This window comes from Chrysochloris asiatica, unplaced genomic scaffold (genome assembly GCF_000296735.1).
Source record: "Chrysochloris asiatica unplaced genomic scaffold, ChrAsi1.0 scaffold00007, whole genome shotgun sequence".
NCBI classification, from domain to species: domain Eukaryota; kingdom Metazoa; phylum Chordata; class Mammalia; order Afrosoricida; family Chrysochloridae; genus Chrysochloris; species Chrysochloris asiatica.
Window position 1 is genome coordinate 26,153,022 of NW_006408525.1, and position 15,400 is coordinate 26,168,421.

Below are 15,400 nucleotides of genomic sequence, written 5' to 3' on the forward strand. Positions count from 1 at the left end.
TGTGTGTTATAGAAGTCCTATATTTGTGGACTAGGAGGCTTTTCTGGATCATCTGTATACCTGTCAGAAGTTGAATCATATTGCTATGCAGGTATAAGAAGTACAGATGCAAGGATTATTCCCACCCCCTTGATACACAGGGTAGACAGGGATGGGCAGCTTGGACATTGGCTACCCAAAATGGGGGCTACAAAGGCAAGAAGTGACTGGCTTACAAGCTTTCAACAGGGAGAGTAGATCCAGAGGGCACGGAGGAAGGTAGAATCCCCACTGAGTAGTATCCAATCTGTCTGGGTGGGGCTGATGAAAGGAGATGGGGATAGCACTCATGTGGCACAATTGTCAATAATTGCTATCAGGACTGACTGGGAGGGATGGAAATGTAAATGTAGATGTTTTGTAGCAAAACGAGGGGAGTGATTGACATTGCAATCCAGGAATGGAGGTCCCTGGGACCATCAAGGGAGAAGAGCAGGGTGTGGGACCCTCCCCACAGAAACAGTGACGCCAGTGATGGAGGCAGAGATGATGATGTGTAGAGATGGAGCAGCTGGGGACTCTAGACCCAGAGAGGGAGAGGTACTGTGTGCTGATGACTAGGGGGCTGGCTTACAGAGTATGCCCTTTGATTGGTTGATGATGCATGGAGGGAATTGTAACCATGGCAATGAAATGATAGGATGAATGTAAAGCTAACTTTTTCTCCCATGTAAACTATCACATAATTCACAAAAAAACATTAAAAAAAGAAGTACAGATGCAGCGATGAATGCATCACTTTTATGCAGTAATTGCTGGTAGAACCACCTGGTTGCAGATGTATGTAATCTCGTCTACTTTCTTTGATAGATTACTTCTGAAGAAAAGCAGGGAAAAGTCTTCATTTTTCTAATGTGAAACTGATAATCCTAATAGAATCCTAATAATAATCCTCCTAACCTCTGTAATAGGAAGTGTGGTGGCTCTATAGGGTAAGCACAGACTGTGAACTACAAGGTCTGCAGTTCAAACCCACCAGCCACTCCTGGGAAACCTTATATAGGGTCTTTGAGTCAGAACTGATGGTTCTTAGTAACAACAATCTCTTTAACAAAGATTATTTTTGCCATATGACCAATAGCTATACCTAGTGAATTTCAAACCCATGTACTCAGGTTCTTTTAATTAATAAAATTCATAGGCTCTGGAATGAGTCTTGGTATGTGAAAAAGACTACACTTCCAAAAGTTCTTAGCATTTAAAAAAGCAATTTGCTAGTTGCAGTGACTTTGACAAAAATTAGGGGAAATGAGACTGAAATTCCTTGGTTTCTTTGAAAATTAAGGGAATGAAAATGGTTGGAAATGATCACTTTTTCATTGTAGCGAATCAGGTCTTGTGTGTGATGTTAGCATAATGTTCTCAAGGTTCATCTGTTGTGGTGTGTGCTAATATTTCATTCCATTTTATAGCTAAATAACATTGCATTGTACAGGCACACCACATTGTGTTTATGCATTCGCTAGTTGATGGACATTTGGGTGCTTTCCTGTTTTTGGTTATTATGAATAGTGCTGATATGAACATTCATGTACAAAAGACCACTTTTGGTATGATTCCATATGTATGAAATGTCCAGAATAGGCAAATGAGTAGAGACCGGAAGTAGTGGTTGCCACGGGCTGGCGAGCAGAGTAGTAGGAAGTGACTGTGGATAGGTATGGAGATTCCTCTTGAGGTGATGAAAATGGTCTAAAATTAGATAGTGTCACATGATGGTTGCACAGCTCTGTGACTATACTAAAGACCCCTGGATTGTATACTTTAAGGGGTTGAATTTTTATGGTGTGTGATTTATGTTTCAATAAACCTGTTAGTTTTGGTGTGACATTGTAGCAGAGCCACTGAACTGCTAAGGTTGAACAAGGTTGGTGATTCTAACCCACCAGTCACTCCTTGGAAACCCTATACAGGATCGCTATGAATCAGAATCAACTCCATGGCACGTAACAACAACAAAGCTGTTATTTAAAGAACAGGGAGAAGGAGTTCATAATATTTGTTCATCACATAGTGCAAGCAGGCACAATGTTTTATGCTCCTCATAAGGAGAAGCATTGTACCTGAAGGGCTTTTAATCGATTATTCTATGATCATCATTTATGATTAGAATTTGACTCTCAAATTCTTCAAAGAACTGTTTCGAAAGGTGGTGAATACAATGGAAAGAAGGAGACATAGCTCAAAGGTAGCAGAATTGTGTTGATACAGGAAATGCAATGAAATTAACAACAATAACAAAATTCAGGCTCGGTGAGGAATCCAATTTTTCCCCCCTCCCCTCAAAGGAAGTTTTACAATTTAGAAACAGGAAAGGTTCAAGAGAGAAGTTTATTTGGAATTTACATACACTCCTCTGCTCCCAGAGGTTTGATTGCCAAGTAATGTAATTTTCCAGAACGTTACCTATGAATTGATTAGGTTGTCTATAGCTTGTAATTAATATGCCTCATGGTAAAGACAGCAGTAGTGATGCTTTTAATATTCTAGTGCTCATTGGATTTCAGTTTTGGAGGCAATTTTTAGCTCCTCTGAGTAAAACATTTGTATTCAATTACAGAGACTGATCAAAAAGCTTTTTCCCCTTTCTAGTCACTACAAAGTATTAACAGTATTTTCTAATGGCTACTTTTGGTAGGGAGCAAAAATGATAGCTGCCGAGAGTTGAAACTCTCAACACTGTCTCCTTCTGGAAGTTGTTTATTGGGTTTCGCTCACAGTTCTCACTTCTGAAGATACAACTTTGCCATCCACTACTTCTTCCACGATGGTCTTAATTGTCCTGGATTTCTTGGGATCTGATTTCAGATTTAAACATTGAATGTTAATTCAGACAAGACTGCTGGCTTATGATGCTCATTTAAAAATTATTACTATGTTGTTCTTTTAGAAAAGCAGTGGAATCCATTTTCTTAATTCTAAATTTTGTACTTTTAGGAAAACCGTGGAATCCACTCTATCATAAATCATTTTAAATCCATTTTGTAGATAAATGCAGAAAATATACTTTTCCTACCATCTGTAAAATTCCCTTCTATCTCTGCCCCCCAAAGAAATATCTAATATTGTACTAAGCAAAATTCACATTTTAATTTCATTTTTTCAAAGTATCTCAGGATGTCTCAGGACAGAAACAAGCCAGGCATGGAAGGCAACTGCCATGGGAGTGTGACAAGTCTCCCACACATAGGACTCCTTTATGAGATGGACATGCCTTTCAGAATCTCTAGCATTATATCAAAGGGGTTTTGGTGGTACATCGGACTGCCAACTGTAAGGTCAGCAGCTCAAACTCACCAGACACTCCAAGGGAGACAAATGAGGCTGTCTGCTCCTATAAAGATTTAGTCTTTACCGTAAGGAGCAGTTCTCCTCTGTTCTGTGGATTGCCATGAATCAGAACCGACTTGGTGGCAGTGGTTTTTGTTGTTGTTGTTGTTGTTTTGTGGTGTAGTGTCATGTCAAGGGAGCCTGGTGGTTCCATGGTTAAGTGCTAGGCTGCTAACCATAAGGCGAGTGGCTCCAAGTGTTGTCATTTCCTGCTGTCAAGCACAAGCTACCAGTCACTCATGGGAGAGAGTAGTTCTGCTCTACCCTATAGGGTTACTAGGAGTTGGAACCACTTGGCAGCAGTGGGTTTGGTATTTGGAGTATCATATCCACTTGAGAAGTGGTCTCACTTCACTTTTCACCCATCATTACAGGGAAGCGACACAGGAAAGTAAAAACCCTTACCTTTCTCGACCAGGATGCTAGAAAAGAAACAGAAACAGTGTTAGGCCTGGGTTTTTTGTGTGTTTGTTTTGTTTTGTTAAAAATTTTTCTCTTTCAAAGCCATTAAGGTCTGAGTGATGCGTGTTTTAGTGTTGTTGAATTTCTTTCCTTTTTTACAATGCTAGTTCCTGGTGTGGTGCTGTAGGATAAACACCGGACCGCAAGGTCGGTTTGAACTGCAAGGTTGGTGGTTCAAATTCACCAGCCACTCCTCGGAAACCCTATTCAGGGTTGCTGTGAGTCGGAACTGACTCGAAGGCACTTAACGACAACAATTATGTCATACTTGAGTTAAACTTTTAAATTTGAAAATACATAGCTTCAAAACAGGTCCAGTTAACATATGTTAAAAGTTTTGGTAATGAATATAACAGAATTACAGTGTAAGTTTAAGTCTGGTGTTTTCTTCTTGACTCTGGGTCTATGAAGACCTTTGCTGCTGGAATGCTGTCGAGTCTCAAGTGAGCTCCCAGGAATCTCTGTGACTTAGTGTTTGGCTCATGAGTTCTCAATCAAGCACCTTTTTAAAAAAACTCTTGATTGAGAACTCATGAGCCAAACACTAAGTCACAGAGATTCCTGGGTGCTCATTATAAAAGTTAAAATCACAATAATGTGTATTATATGGATAACCATCTTGGTGCTGTCAGATAAGCACTGGACTGCTAACTGCAGCGTCAGCGGTTCAAACCCACCAGCTGCTTCTTCAAAACACTATGATTCAGAACCAACTCGATGGCAAACAACAACCACAAAAGCAACAGCAACTCAGTTCAAAGGCTGTACTGGGTAGTTTTACAGTGTGCATACCTTTTGGTATATTTTTATTTTGTGATTGATGAATGTGTGATTGCATTTGTATTAAGGATTGCATTGATGCTTGGTAATGAGTGACAGGATTTAATGTGTGAACATTCACCTAGAACAGCATGTAGAAATGGACACATATTCCTTGGTGTTAAGAACTTACTCTCCTTCCAAAAGGCGGTGGTAAGTAGCAATTTCCTGTTCAAGCCTGGTCTTTAAGTCAAGCAGAATACTGTATTCCTGGCTCTGGTGGTCTGCATCAGCCCGCATCTGCATCAGCTGGGCCTCGAGAGAATTTAACTGTTCCTGGATGTTGGCCAATTGACTACTGTAACGAGCATTGGTCTCCTCTAACGTGCACTCCAAAGATTCTTTCTATAAACAGAAGAAAGATGACATTTCTTAGTTGAGGACTTGAGATGTGGCTCAGTCTTAATTTCCCTTGAGAATAATCTCTGAAGCTAGCCATTGTAGACATTATGTGTACTTCTAGCGTTATCTCCCACTCTTTCCTTCTAGGCAACTTCATCCTTAGACTGGGATCACTAGTTCCTTGTTGTTTTTTTTAACCTTTGGTTGTGTCCACTGTTCTCACTCTTTATTCTCAAGTATTTGCCCTGCCTCTCTGTGACACGTGTTATCTCTCTGTCCTTATTTCAGGTTTGATCATGTGATTTTATGATACCCTCCATATAGAAACATTAAAATTCCTCATCTCATTGATAGGTGTGTCCATGTGACATTTTATTTTGGCCAATAAAATGCAGATGGCAGCTACGAAGGCCTTTTCTGAGAAGAAGCTTTAAGAGCCATTATGTGGTTCAGACATTGCTCTTTTCTTTCTGTTCCAACACTGGCATGTCCAGATAGAGGTTACTCCCTGTCCCTGCAATGACAGTATCATGAAGCTGAGCTGCAGCCAGCCCATGCTGCATGTGACGGTGTTGTCAGCCATTAAGATTTGGGGATGGTTTGTTATAATTTATCATAAACTGACTGATTTACTGAGCATGGTATGTCTTCCCCCTCATTCTTCAGTTTAAAATTTTTCTTTATTTTTACGATCTAGCTCAAATGCCACCTCCTTCCCTGTGAAGTCGTCTAGATCTGCTTTTTCCTCTGCGTTTCTGCAGCACAATTGCCTTTCCTCACTTTCTTTCTGCCTTTCAATGATCATCAGTTGTCTGGCCTGTTTGCCTGCTAGCTCCATGAGTGGAGAGGTTATTTCTTACAGGTCTTTCTTTGCATTTCTAGAATTTCCAACACAGGTGCTTAGGAAACACACATTGGGTTAAGAAGTAGGACAAATGCGAGTTAATTGTGCTTTACCATACTGAGATGGGACTGGAGCTCTATCTCTAGGTTCTGGTAGGTGCGTCTCAAATCCTTTATTTGAATCTCATATTCTTTTATTTCTTCAGTGCTCCCTGTGACTTGTTCTTGCAAGACTTTAGTCTAAAGTTCCAAAAATGAAAATAAAAGAAATAAGTTATCTCTTTCTGAAGAACAATTTCAGCACATTTTCGGGTTCTTCAGAATTGTGCTGTCATTACCTCTGTGTCAAAGTGGTCTCTGACTTCTTGAAGGTTCTTCTGGGCTATACCTTCATATTTCTCCCTCATTTCACTCATGATGGTGCTGAGGTTGAGGCCTGGAGTAGCATCCACTTCCACATTGACATTGTTACCCAGTTGCTTGCTCAGGACACTGACTTCCTACAAGAGTGAAAATGCCAATTACATTTCTTCTGAAGCACAGTCTTAGATGAGGTTGAACAGAAAAGACATTAAGTCTTATGATTTATTGGGAATGAGTTAAAAAGAAATACATTACTTATTATAGGCCAGGAATAGTTTGAAGTCATTTGACCCATACAAGGACCTTATGGACAGATAGGGTTCATGTCATTTCATCATCATCTCATTCATCATCATCATTACCATCACCACCACCACCACCTTCTTCTCTTCTTTATTCTTACCTGAGAAATTACCGTCATTCTCAATACCACTTCTGAATATTATCTTACCTCCTCATGCTCCTTCTTGAGGACAATCAGTTCTTTATTCAGTTCTTCGATCTGTACCTCCAAGTCTGTCTTGCCTAGGGTGAGCTCATCCAAGACCTTATTGAGTCCCAGGAGATCAGCCTCCACTGTTACTCGGAAGCTTCTCTCAGTCTCACACCTGGGAATCAGTAAGCATGCAGAGGTAACTGAGTCTTTCTGACATTACTATAGGAGCACAATCTCAATATCATGACGTTGATTTCTAGGTAGCACATGAGGAGATCAATTTCAATACTTTTAGTTCCTCTTTATACATTCAGAAAATGTGCATGGGAACCTAGGAGCCAGATAATAGGACCCATAATAGAATCTCTGTGATTTGGAGTGACTTGTGAAAGGGCAATTAGAAATAACTTTTGAAAGTCCCTGAATTAAATGTTTTAAAAGAAAAAGAATTAGCTTTGCTTATGGTGTTAGCAAAGGACTCTTGTTATTGATATTAAACAATGATTAGTTATATTTACTTAATGAATGTACATGATCAATTTATTTTTATTACTTTGTAAACATTCAAAGTGAATTATATTAAACAATCATTCATTCTTTTCTACAATCTTATATCCATTCCTTAGGAAAAAAATAGCAAGCATATATTATATACATTTACACACACACACACACACATACACACACAATAATGAATGGAGTCCTGGTGTTGCACTGCAGGATAAACACTGGATTGATAACTGGTTCAAAACTACCAGTCCCTCCTTAGAAACCCTATATACAGGGTCACTATGACTTGGAACTGAGTTGACAGCACTTAAGAACAACAGCATCGACAATGCAACGGGACACTCAGATGCTGACTTAGTCGGACTAAATCTAGTGAACTTTTGCCTTCAGATACGCTTTTCCATTTACTTCTTTGGACTCCCTATAGCATTAAAATGCCATCCTTCCAAATCACGTAGGACTTTTTAGTGCCACTGGATTGTACACATTCAGGATGAGGAAGCCCTAGTGTGGAAGAAGTTTAAGAGGAAAAGTTCTGATCCCTTGAGGTTTGATGTGACTATAAATAAAATGTCTACACATAAAATGTCTGACCAAACCATATGGTAAAACTTTGGCAAACTAGAAAGCATAAAGAGACACCCCTGGAACTTGGGTCATACATTTGTAGGTATTTGAAGGAACATAAATGTCCCACTTGGAGAATCATTGAGGGTAGACATAATAACTCTCAAGGTAACAGAAGGGTTCTTAGAAGAAGATGAATATATTCCTATGTTGTTTTGTAAAGGATGGCAATAGGTTTACCTGGTGGTTTACTTGGTAGGTCACAGGTTACTATAAAAAAGACCACTTGAGTAACCAGAGGTGGTCACTGAGAACGGAAGTAGTAACTTGAGGTACTCAGTTATATGCTGGGTGACCAAAAGCTTAGACAGTGAGAAATAGAAACCCACCTTTGAGTATTGGGTTAGACCAGCAAGCTTCTAACACTCTTGAAACTAAGATAATAAAACATTTTAATGGTAGTTCCTTTACCAATAATAATGTTGAAGATGGTGTCATGAAGGACTTTAAAAAGAATTCCTTTTAGAAAAATTTACCATTGTATTAGAAAACCTACTTCAGTCTGAAGTCCTCAGAAGCCAGTTTAGCATTGTCAATTTGCAGGACATATTGAGCATTTTCCAGTTGAGCCTGTTTAATCTGAAAAACACATGATGAAGAATGACATTTTCAACTGGATAGGAGTTTAGAATGATTGAATTTATCTTCAGATACAACCATGGTTATACCAGGATGGTAGTCACTTCAGGAATTTCCACATGAAAATATAAAGGAAGTCTAATGATATAGGCATTTAGCATAATGCAGGTCTTACAATAGAGCTCCACATCCCCAGAATTAAGTCAGTTTCCTAGTGATTTTACAAAACGCGACTTTAATTCAACTCCAGTCAATTCACCTTTATTGAGTTCTTTGCCTTTGATGTTCTTCCTGTTTAGACAAACCCTTTTAGCCTCTCTGGACCTACTCTTTCTTCATGTCTGAACGTAGATGCCATTGCTTCCAGGAAATCTTCCTCAAAAAGCGGAACTGGATGCCTTGCCTGTGTTCTTGTTGCCCTAAACAGCCCTCCTTGCTAGCACATATTCCCTGCCCTGCCCTGCATGCGACTTGCCTCTGTGCTTGCCTTAATTCTCTTTAGATCATGTTCATCACCAGATTCCTCGAGGAATATGTATTGTTGTTGTTGTTGTTGTCAAGTGCCATCAAGTCGGTTCTGACCCATAGCAACCCTGTATAGGATTTCCAAGGAGTGGCTGCTGAGTTTGAACCTCTTGACCTTGCAGTTCAAACCATTCTTGCGGTCAAGTGCTAATCCTACAGTGCCACACCATGACTCCCAGGGAATGTGTATTAAATAAGCACTGGGAATATCAAGACAGAGAAGCTCCTGATCTTAAAAAATGGTCAACTAATGGGTGAGTTCTCACAGATGCAGACAAATACATCTCCTTGTAGAAAATGTACAATGATGTGTCTTTGATGGGTTACCTTTATACACCAAGACTACCTGATACATGGAGTCCTGGTATGGCGCTATAGGATAAGCACTGGACTGCTAACTGAAAGGTCAGCAGTTCAAACCCACTAGCCACTCCTTGGAAACCCTGTAAATTGTCGCTATGAGTTGGAACCAACTGAAGGCACTTAATAACAACAACAACAAAGTAAAATCAGGAATGTCAATGATAAGACAGGTGTGGGAGAATGCTTGACTTGTTCTGAAACTTTTAGTGGGAATGTGAGAAGGATGATTATAAAGGGAAGAGAGTGGCAATTTGAATACCTTTGACTTGTATTCTCAGCATTCCTGAAACTCCAAGTACCTTTCTGTGGGATCTGAATTAAACTGCTGGTCCTACTGATTTCTAATACAACTCAAGAAAAACAGTGCTGTTAAGTACGCAGCCTCAGAACAGAGGCAGTACAAATCCTCAAAGAGGAAAGAGAAAATGAAAGGGGACATTTTTCTTGATTAGATAGACTTTAAAGCAACGCAGGTACTCTGTGTCTATCTGAAATCTTCAACAGGGAGCAAAGTCTCCAACTTTATTGCCACACATTGATAAAACAGAACTCCACCTTTCTTCGGTGGCATGGGAGCAGGTTCTGATAGGATTGCAATAAATTTGAATTGGGAGCAATATAACATTTTATGACTGTAGAGAAGTTTCTGAACTGCTTGGTGATGGTGATCAGATGATGAAACAAGGCATTTATAGACCCAGCATCATTAAGAACTTTACTCTCTCCTGTTTTCACCCTGAATCATTTTATCATTTAAATCTATGACATAGTATTCCAACACTTGTATATAGCATTCACATAAATGAAAGGAGGAAAGTCTCTGAATTGCCAGGTTTGGAGAGCTGGTGGGGACTACGGTGGGTTTTCCCTAACTGCTAGGGTCGATGAGAGAGTATAGAATTTTCACAGGGCTAGATTTCAGTTTAATTTGCTTTACAAATGACCCACCTAACGTAAGGATAAGGAGCTCTGGTAGCATAATGCTTATGAGTCGGGCAGCTAACCTCAAAGTTAGTAGTTTGAAACGACCAGCTAGTCCACAGGAGAAAGATGAGATTTTCTGCTCCCATCAAGATTTACAGCCTCAGAAACCCCATACAGAGTGGCTATGAGCCAGCACTGACTCCATGTGAGTATATGCCCTCTTGATCCATCATCTAGCTAAAGAATGGCCTAGAAAACAGGGGCAGCATTCCTCACCTGACTCTGCAGCTCTTCAATTTGTTTGTAGTAGGCACTGTAGTCCCGACTGGTGATGGGCGCATTGGCTTCATGCCATTGCCTGATGAGCATCTCAAACTTGGAGTTGGACTGCTCCAGAGACTGCACTTTTTCTAGGTAACTTGCTAGACGGTCATTTAGGCTCTGCATGACCATTTTCTCATTGCCACCAAACAGGTCTCCGCTAGTGACTTCGCCCCCATAGCTCGTCAGTTGTCTGGAGGTAGAGATACGGGTGCCGTAGCCTCCAGCCCCACCATAGACACTGGGTGTGACCCCGAAACGCTGCATGCTCCCTTTTGAATACAGGGACCCACTCATACTGAGTGCTGAGCTCTGCGAGGAGAAACTTGGGCTTCTGTGGAAGATTCTGCGAGTGGAAGAATCCATTGGAGATTCTAGGGCCGAGCACCTGTTGCTTCAGTATGGACAGAGGGAGGAGTCTGTCACAGTGGATGTTGGCTGGTGTTTTATAGAGCCCACAGGACTGACTCCTCCTCTGCTGATAAGGAATCTTAGGCTTGGCACTATACTATACCTTGCCTGGTTTTTTTTTTTTTGCACAGCAATATGGTTAATTCTATTCCAGAGACTACCACTAGACACATCTCTTAGAGGCTTTTCTCAGAAATTATTTCTTTTTTAAAAAACAGGTAACAAAAGGAAACAGGAAAATGTATTCTTTTAGCCCTTATATCGGCCTTGACAGATGATTTTTTTCCCATCTCAATATACACATAAAGAATATTTACAATCCTCATGAATGATTTAGGGATTCAAAGAGCCAGGTGGGGGTACATGATGGTCAGTTACACTGGGATAAAAGGAGCCCTGGAGGCACAATGGGTAAATTTCCAACTGTTAGCTGAAGGGTAGGTGGTCTGAGTCCATTCAGCAGCTCCACGGGAGATCAAGACCTGGCAGGCTGATTCAGTACAAAGTACAGCCAAGAATACCCTAAGCCCAGCTCTAGTCTGTCACCTGAAGTCAGCACCCTACAGCAACACCAGTGAAAGAACCATGGTTTAGTCATGTTGCTAAATTGCTTTCCAGAACTTATCACTATTTTTTTATTTTGAAAGAACTATTGACATGTTTTGTACAAGTACAAACCTCCAATATTTGCAATAAGAATGAAACACACATTTGGAGATACAGTTTGGGGATGTGAATTAAATGACTTTGGGTGCGAGGTAGACTAGATCATTTTGAAGAGACGGCCTGGCACAGTGGGAGCAGCCATGGGCTCTGCCGTAACAATTGTGAGGATGGCGCAGGACGGGGCGAAGTTTGTGCACAGGGTTGTTATGAGTCAGCACTGACTAGATGACATCTCACAACAACAACAACAATGACTAAATTGAGGCCTGGCAGCACTGTAGGGTACACACTGGACTGCTAACCCTAAGATCTGCAGTTCAAACCCACTAGCTGCTTTCAGCAACCCTACGCAAGGAGCTGTGGTAACGTAGTGGTTACGAGTTGGGTTGCTAACCTCAAGGTCAGCAGTTCAAAACTACTGTCAGGAACAGGTTAGGACCCCTGGGCCCTGGGCCTCTCTATTCTGGCTTCATATTCATGTGAGTCTTCCTTTGAGTCTTCTACTAAACAGGGATCAAGAAAGTGGGGAGGACATTTCTAGTTCAACAAGAATAGTAACACTGGGAAAAATACCCTGGAGACCAAGATAAAGATATCAGGACCTGAAATCTACTAGAAGCAGCTGACTGCAAGTAGACAACCCATGATGATAAGGCCTAGAGCTGACAACTGCAGAAGGTACTCCATTTCCAAGGAGCCTTCACACCATTATGAAAAAATGAATAAAATCATGAATATTCAACATACAACTCCTCCTAATTAATATATATTAGTCTACCCTTCAAGGAAGAGACCCCATACCTTTATAAGCCAGTGCACCCCAACCCCACAGTGTCTTCTCCACTGGCACAGCTAGACCCACTTCTCTCTCTGAAGTGGACTTTCGCTTTGACTTTATCTATGCGCCCCAGCGCTAGCAGGTCGTCTCCACTGGTGGAGACAGACTGGCTTCTCTCTTTGAAGTGGACTTTTGCTTTGACCTAATCTAATCTATGCTCCCTACTGCTACCAGGTCGTGTCCACTCATGGAGACGGACCGGCTTCTCTCTCTGAAGCGTATGTTGCTTTGCAATAAAGAGATACTAAGTGAATGCTTATTGTTCATATGTGACTGAGAAGTGGTGACTTGGTGGGACTAATTCTTTAGACCCCTGAGAGCGACAGGGACCAGGGAAAAACATGAAACTACCAGCAATTCTGCTGGAGAAAGATGACGCTTTCCGGTCCCGTAAAGATTGACAGCCTCAGACACCCTATACAGGGTAGCTATGAGTCAGAACTGACTCCACAGCACCCCACCCCCACCATACAAGGTTGCTATGAGTTGAAACTGATTTGACAGCACACAACAACAATAAATAATCACTTGAAGTTCACAGTCACCTCCTGGCTTTACATGCTGTTACTAAGAAACGTAGAGTCCTTTGCATAGTGTTTTGCACTTGGCCCGGTAAAAGGTCAGCTCCAGGTCTGCTCCGATGGCCCTGAGATAGGCTCTCCAGAAGCTATAGCGGCCTCCCCTTAGGATTCCCAATGAATTTCACTTGCAATAGCGTCCACAGATCTTCTCACAGATTCCCACACTTAGCAGGAGTCATTCCATTCATTGTAAGAGAAATGTGCTTAGTATCCTGGGGCTGTACACACCTTCCTAGGTGGGGCTAGAGATCATGGCACCCATATGTGAAGATCCAGATACCTGCTGAGTTATAAGAGGGACCTCCTGAGTGGGTATTTGATTATAGACCTGTGTAATAAAAGCTGTGAAACAGAAATTACTCATTTGCTCCTTCATTCAAAACACCTGGTGGAAGACCACACACCTCTTGGAACATTAAAGTTCTTCCTTAATCAAGTTAAATCAGAGGGATTGGAAAAGTCACAGAAAGAACCTCATTATTTCTCATCCTGATACTTTAATTGAATTGAGATTTGTATAAGATTGAAGCAAACAAGTGAACACACACACACACACACACACACACACACATACATACACCTAGAAATGCATACTACAAATTCCTGCTCATTCTATTTTTTTTGTTTTTGTCCTACAACTTCTGTTGGTCTTGGGAAAGGGGGCACTCTGTCCCACCAAGTGCCCCAGGGTCCTCGCTGTTTCCCTGAGATTCCTGTGCTTGGAGGAGGCCAGGAAGGCCTTGAGTTTGCTCGGTGGAGAGTCTCACCAGCCAAGAAGGCTGAGAGCAGAGGAAGGCATCCAGGCAGCTGGGGGCCAGGACCCAGTGGATCAGCAGCTGATCCAACAGGTTGTAATCGATAAAGGTTACAAAGTCTATGATGAAGTCTTGGCCCCCCTTGTTCTGGGACAGCAGGGTCTCACTGTCACTCAGGTGAGTGGACAGTGTATCTGTATACTGAGCAAATAATCCAAGAAACTGGATTCTAGGAAGAAGAGCATGATACCAGGACTGGAAGAAGACTCATTAACAACCTGTGATACTCAACTGATACAACCTTGCTTGCTGAAAGTGCAGAGGATTTAAAATGCTCATAGAGATCAAAGACCACATCCTTCATTATGGATTACACCTCAGTGTAAAGAAAACAAAACTCTTCACCAGTAAATAACCAATAAATAACATCATGATAAATGGGGAAAAAACTGAAGTTGTCAAAGTTGTCAAAGACTTCATTTTGCTTGGATCTACAATCAAGTCTCACAGAAGCAGTAATCATGAAATCAAGTGACATATTGCATTAGGAACATCTGCTGACAATACCTCTTTAAAACAGAAGTACAACCAGAATCCTCCCTGGAAGCCAGGATGGCCAGACTTAATCTCTCATACTTTGGGCATATTGTCAGGAGGGACCAGTTCCCAGAAGGATAACATGTTTGGTAAAGTGGAGGATTGGAGAAAAAGAGGAAGACCCCCAATGAGATGGATTGGCATAGGGGTGGCCAATGTAGCAACGATTGTGAGGTTGACGCAGGGCCGGGCATTGTTTTGTTCTGTTGTACATAGGGTTGCTATGAGTCAGTACCCACTTGGTGTCACTTAACAACAACACTGATGCAGTAGGACTTTTATTTTGGTATTCAGTCATCCAATCTACTCATTTATTGGGGTTGACAGATTCCTATTAAGAATTTACATAAGGCAGGAGAATTTTCTAACTCGTCTATCGCATTGACTTTTAGCAATTGCTATCTCTTATGACCATGGGAAACCAGGTTACCATACCATTTCACAGAAATTCTTTTTCTTTTTTTTTTATGCCTCAGACCCTACATGTAGAGTAGAATTCAGAGTTTCTGATAGCTGAGGCTGTTTGCTAACCAATTAACTGACTTGACCTTTCTTGGCTTTTTTAAAGGAAGAAAAAAACAAACTGTACTTTGGTTTTATGATGTACTTTTTGTTATTTGAACTTACCAAACTTAGAATTTTTGGAAGCAAATTGATAACTGGCAATTACTGACCGGGTGCTTTAATTTTCATGGCGCTGATTTTTAAATACAAAGAACTGTCATATCTGGAAGAGACTCTGGACATCACTTAGGCCATCCTCTTGATTTTATAAATCAGAAGATTAAGGTTTACGTAGATTAAATGACTTATAGGATCAGTCCTAGACTGCAAATCACAGGATGGCAGTTCAGACCCACAGCTGCCCCTTGGAAAGCCCATGCAGGGTTGCTAGGAGAGCAACATTAAGAGGTGGATAGGAGAGCTGAAACTGACTCCGTGGCACTTAAGAACAATATAGCAACAATACAAATATACAAAGTTCAGATTAACTGACATAATGTTTGCTCTCAAAATTGATTTTCAGTAGGTTCAAGACCCAGGAAAGCTATTTTGCAAACACAACCCT

General features: G+C 41.0%; 1 protein-coding gene across 1 annotated transcript; it reads right to left on the minus strand.

Annotated features, from left to right (window-relative positions):
* Positions 1–2,739: 2,739 nt before the first annotated feature.
* KRT20 (keratin 20) lies at positions 2,740–10,849 on the minus strand. The gene is given in 9 exon segments (XM_006833673.1): positions 2,740–2,837; positions 3,775–3,791; positions 4,245–4,252; positions 4,759–4,995; positions 5,950–6,075; positions 6,174–6,335; positions 6,650–6,806; positions 8,268–8,350; positions 10,439–10,849. Coding segments are annotated over 9 exon segments (1,299 nt in total).
* Between the last annotated feature and the right edge of the window lie 4,551 nt (positions 10,850–15,400).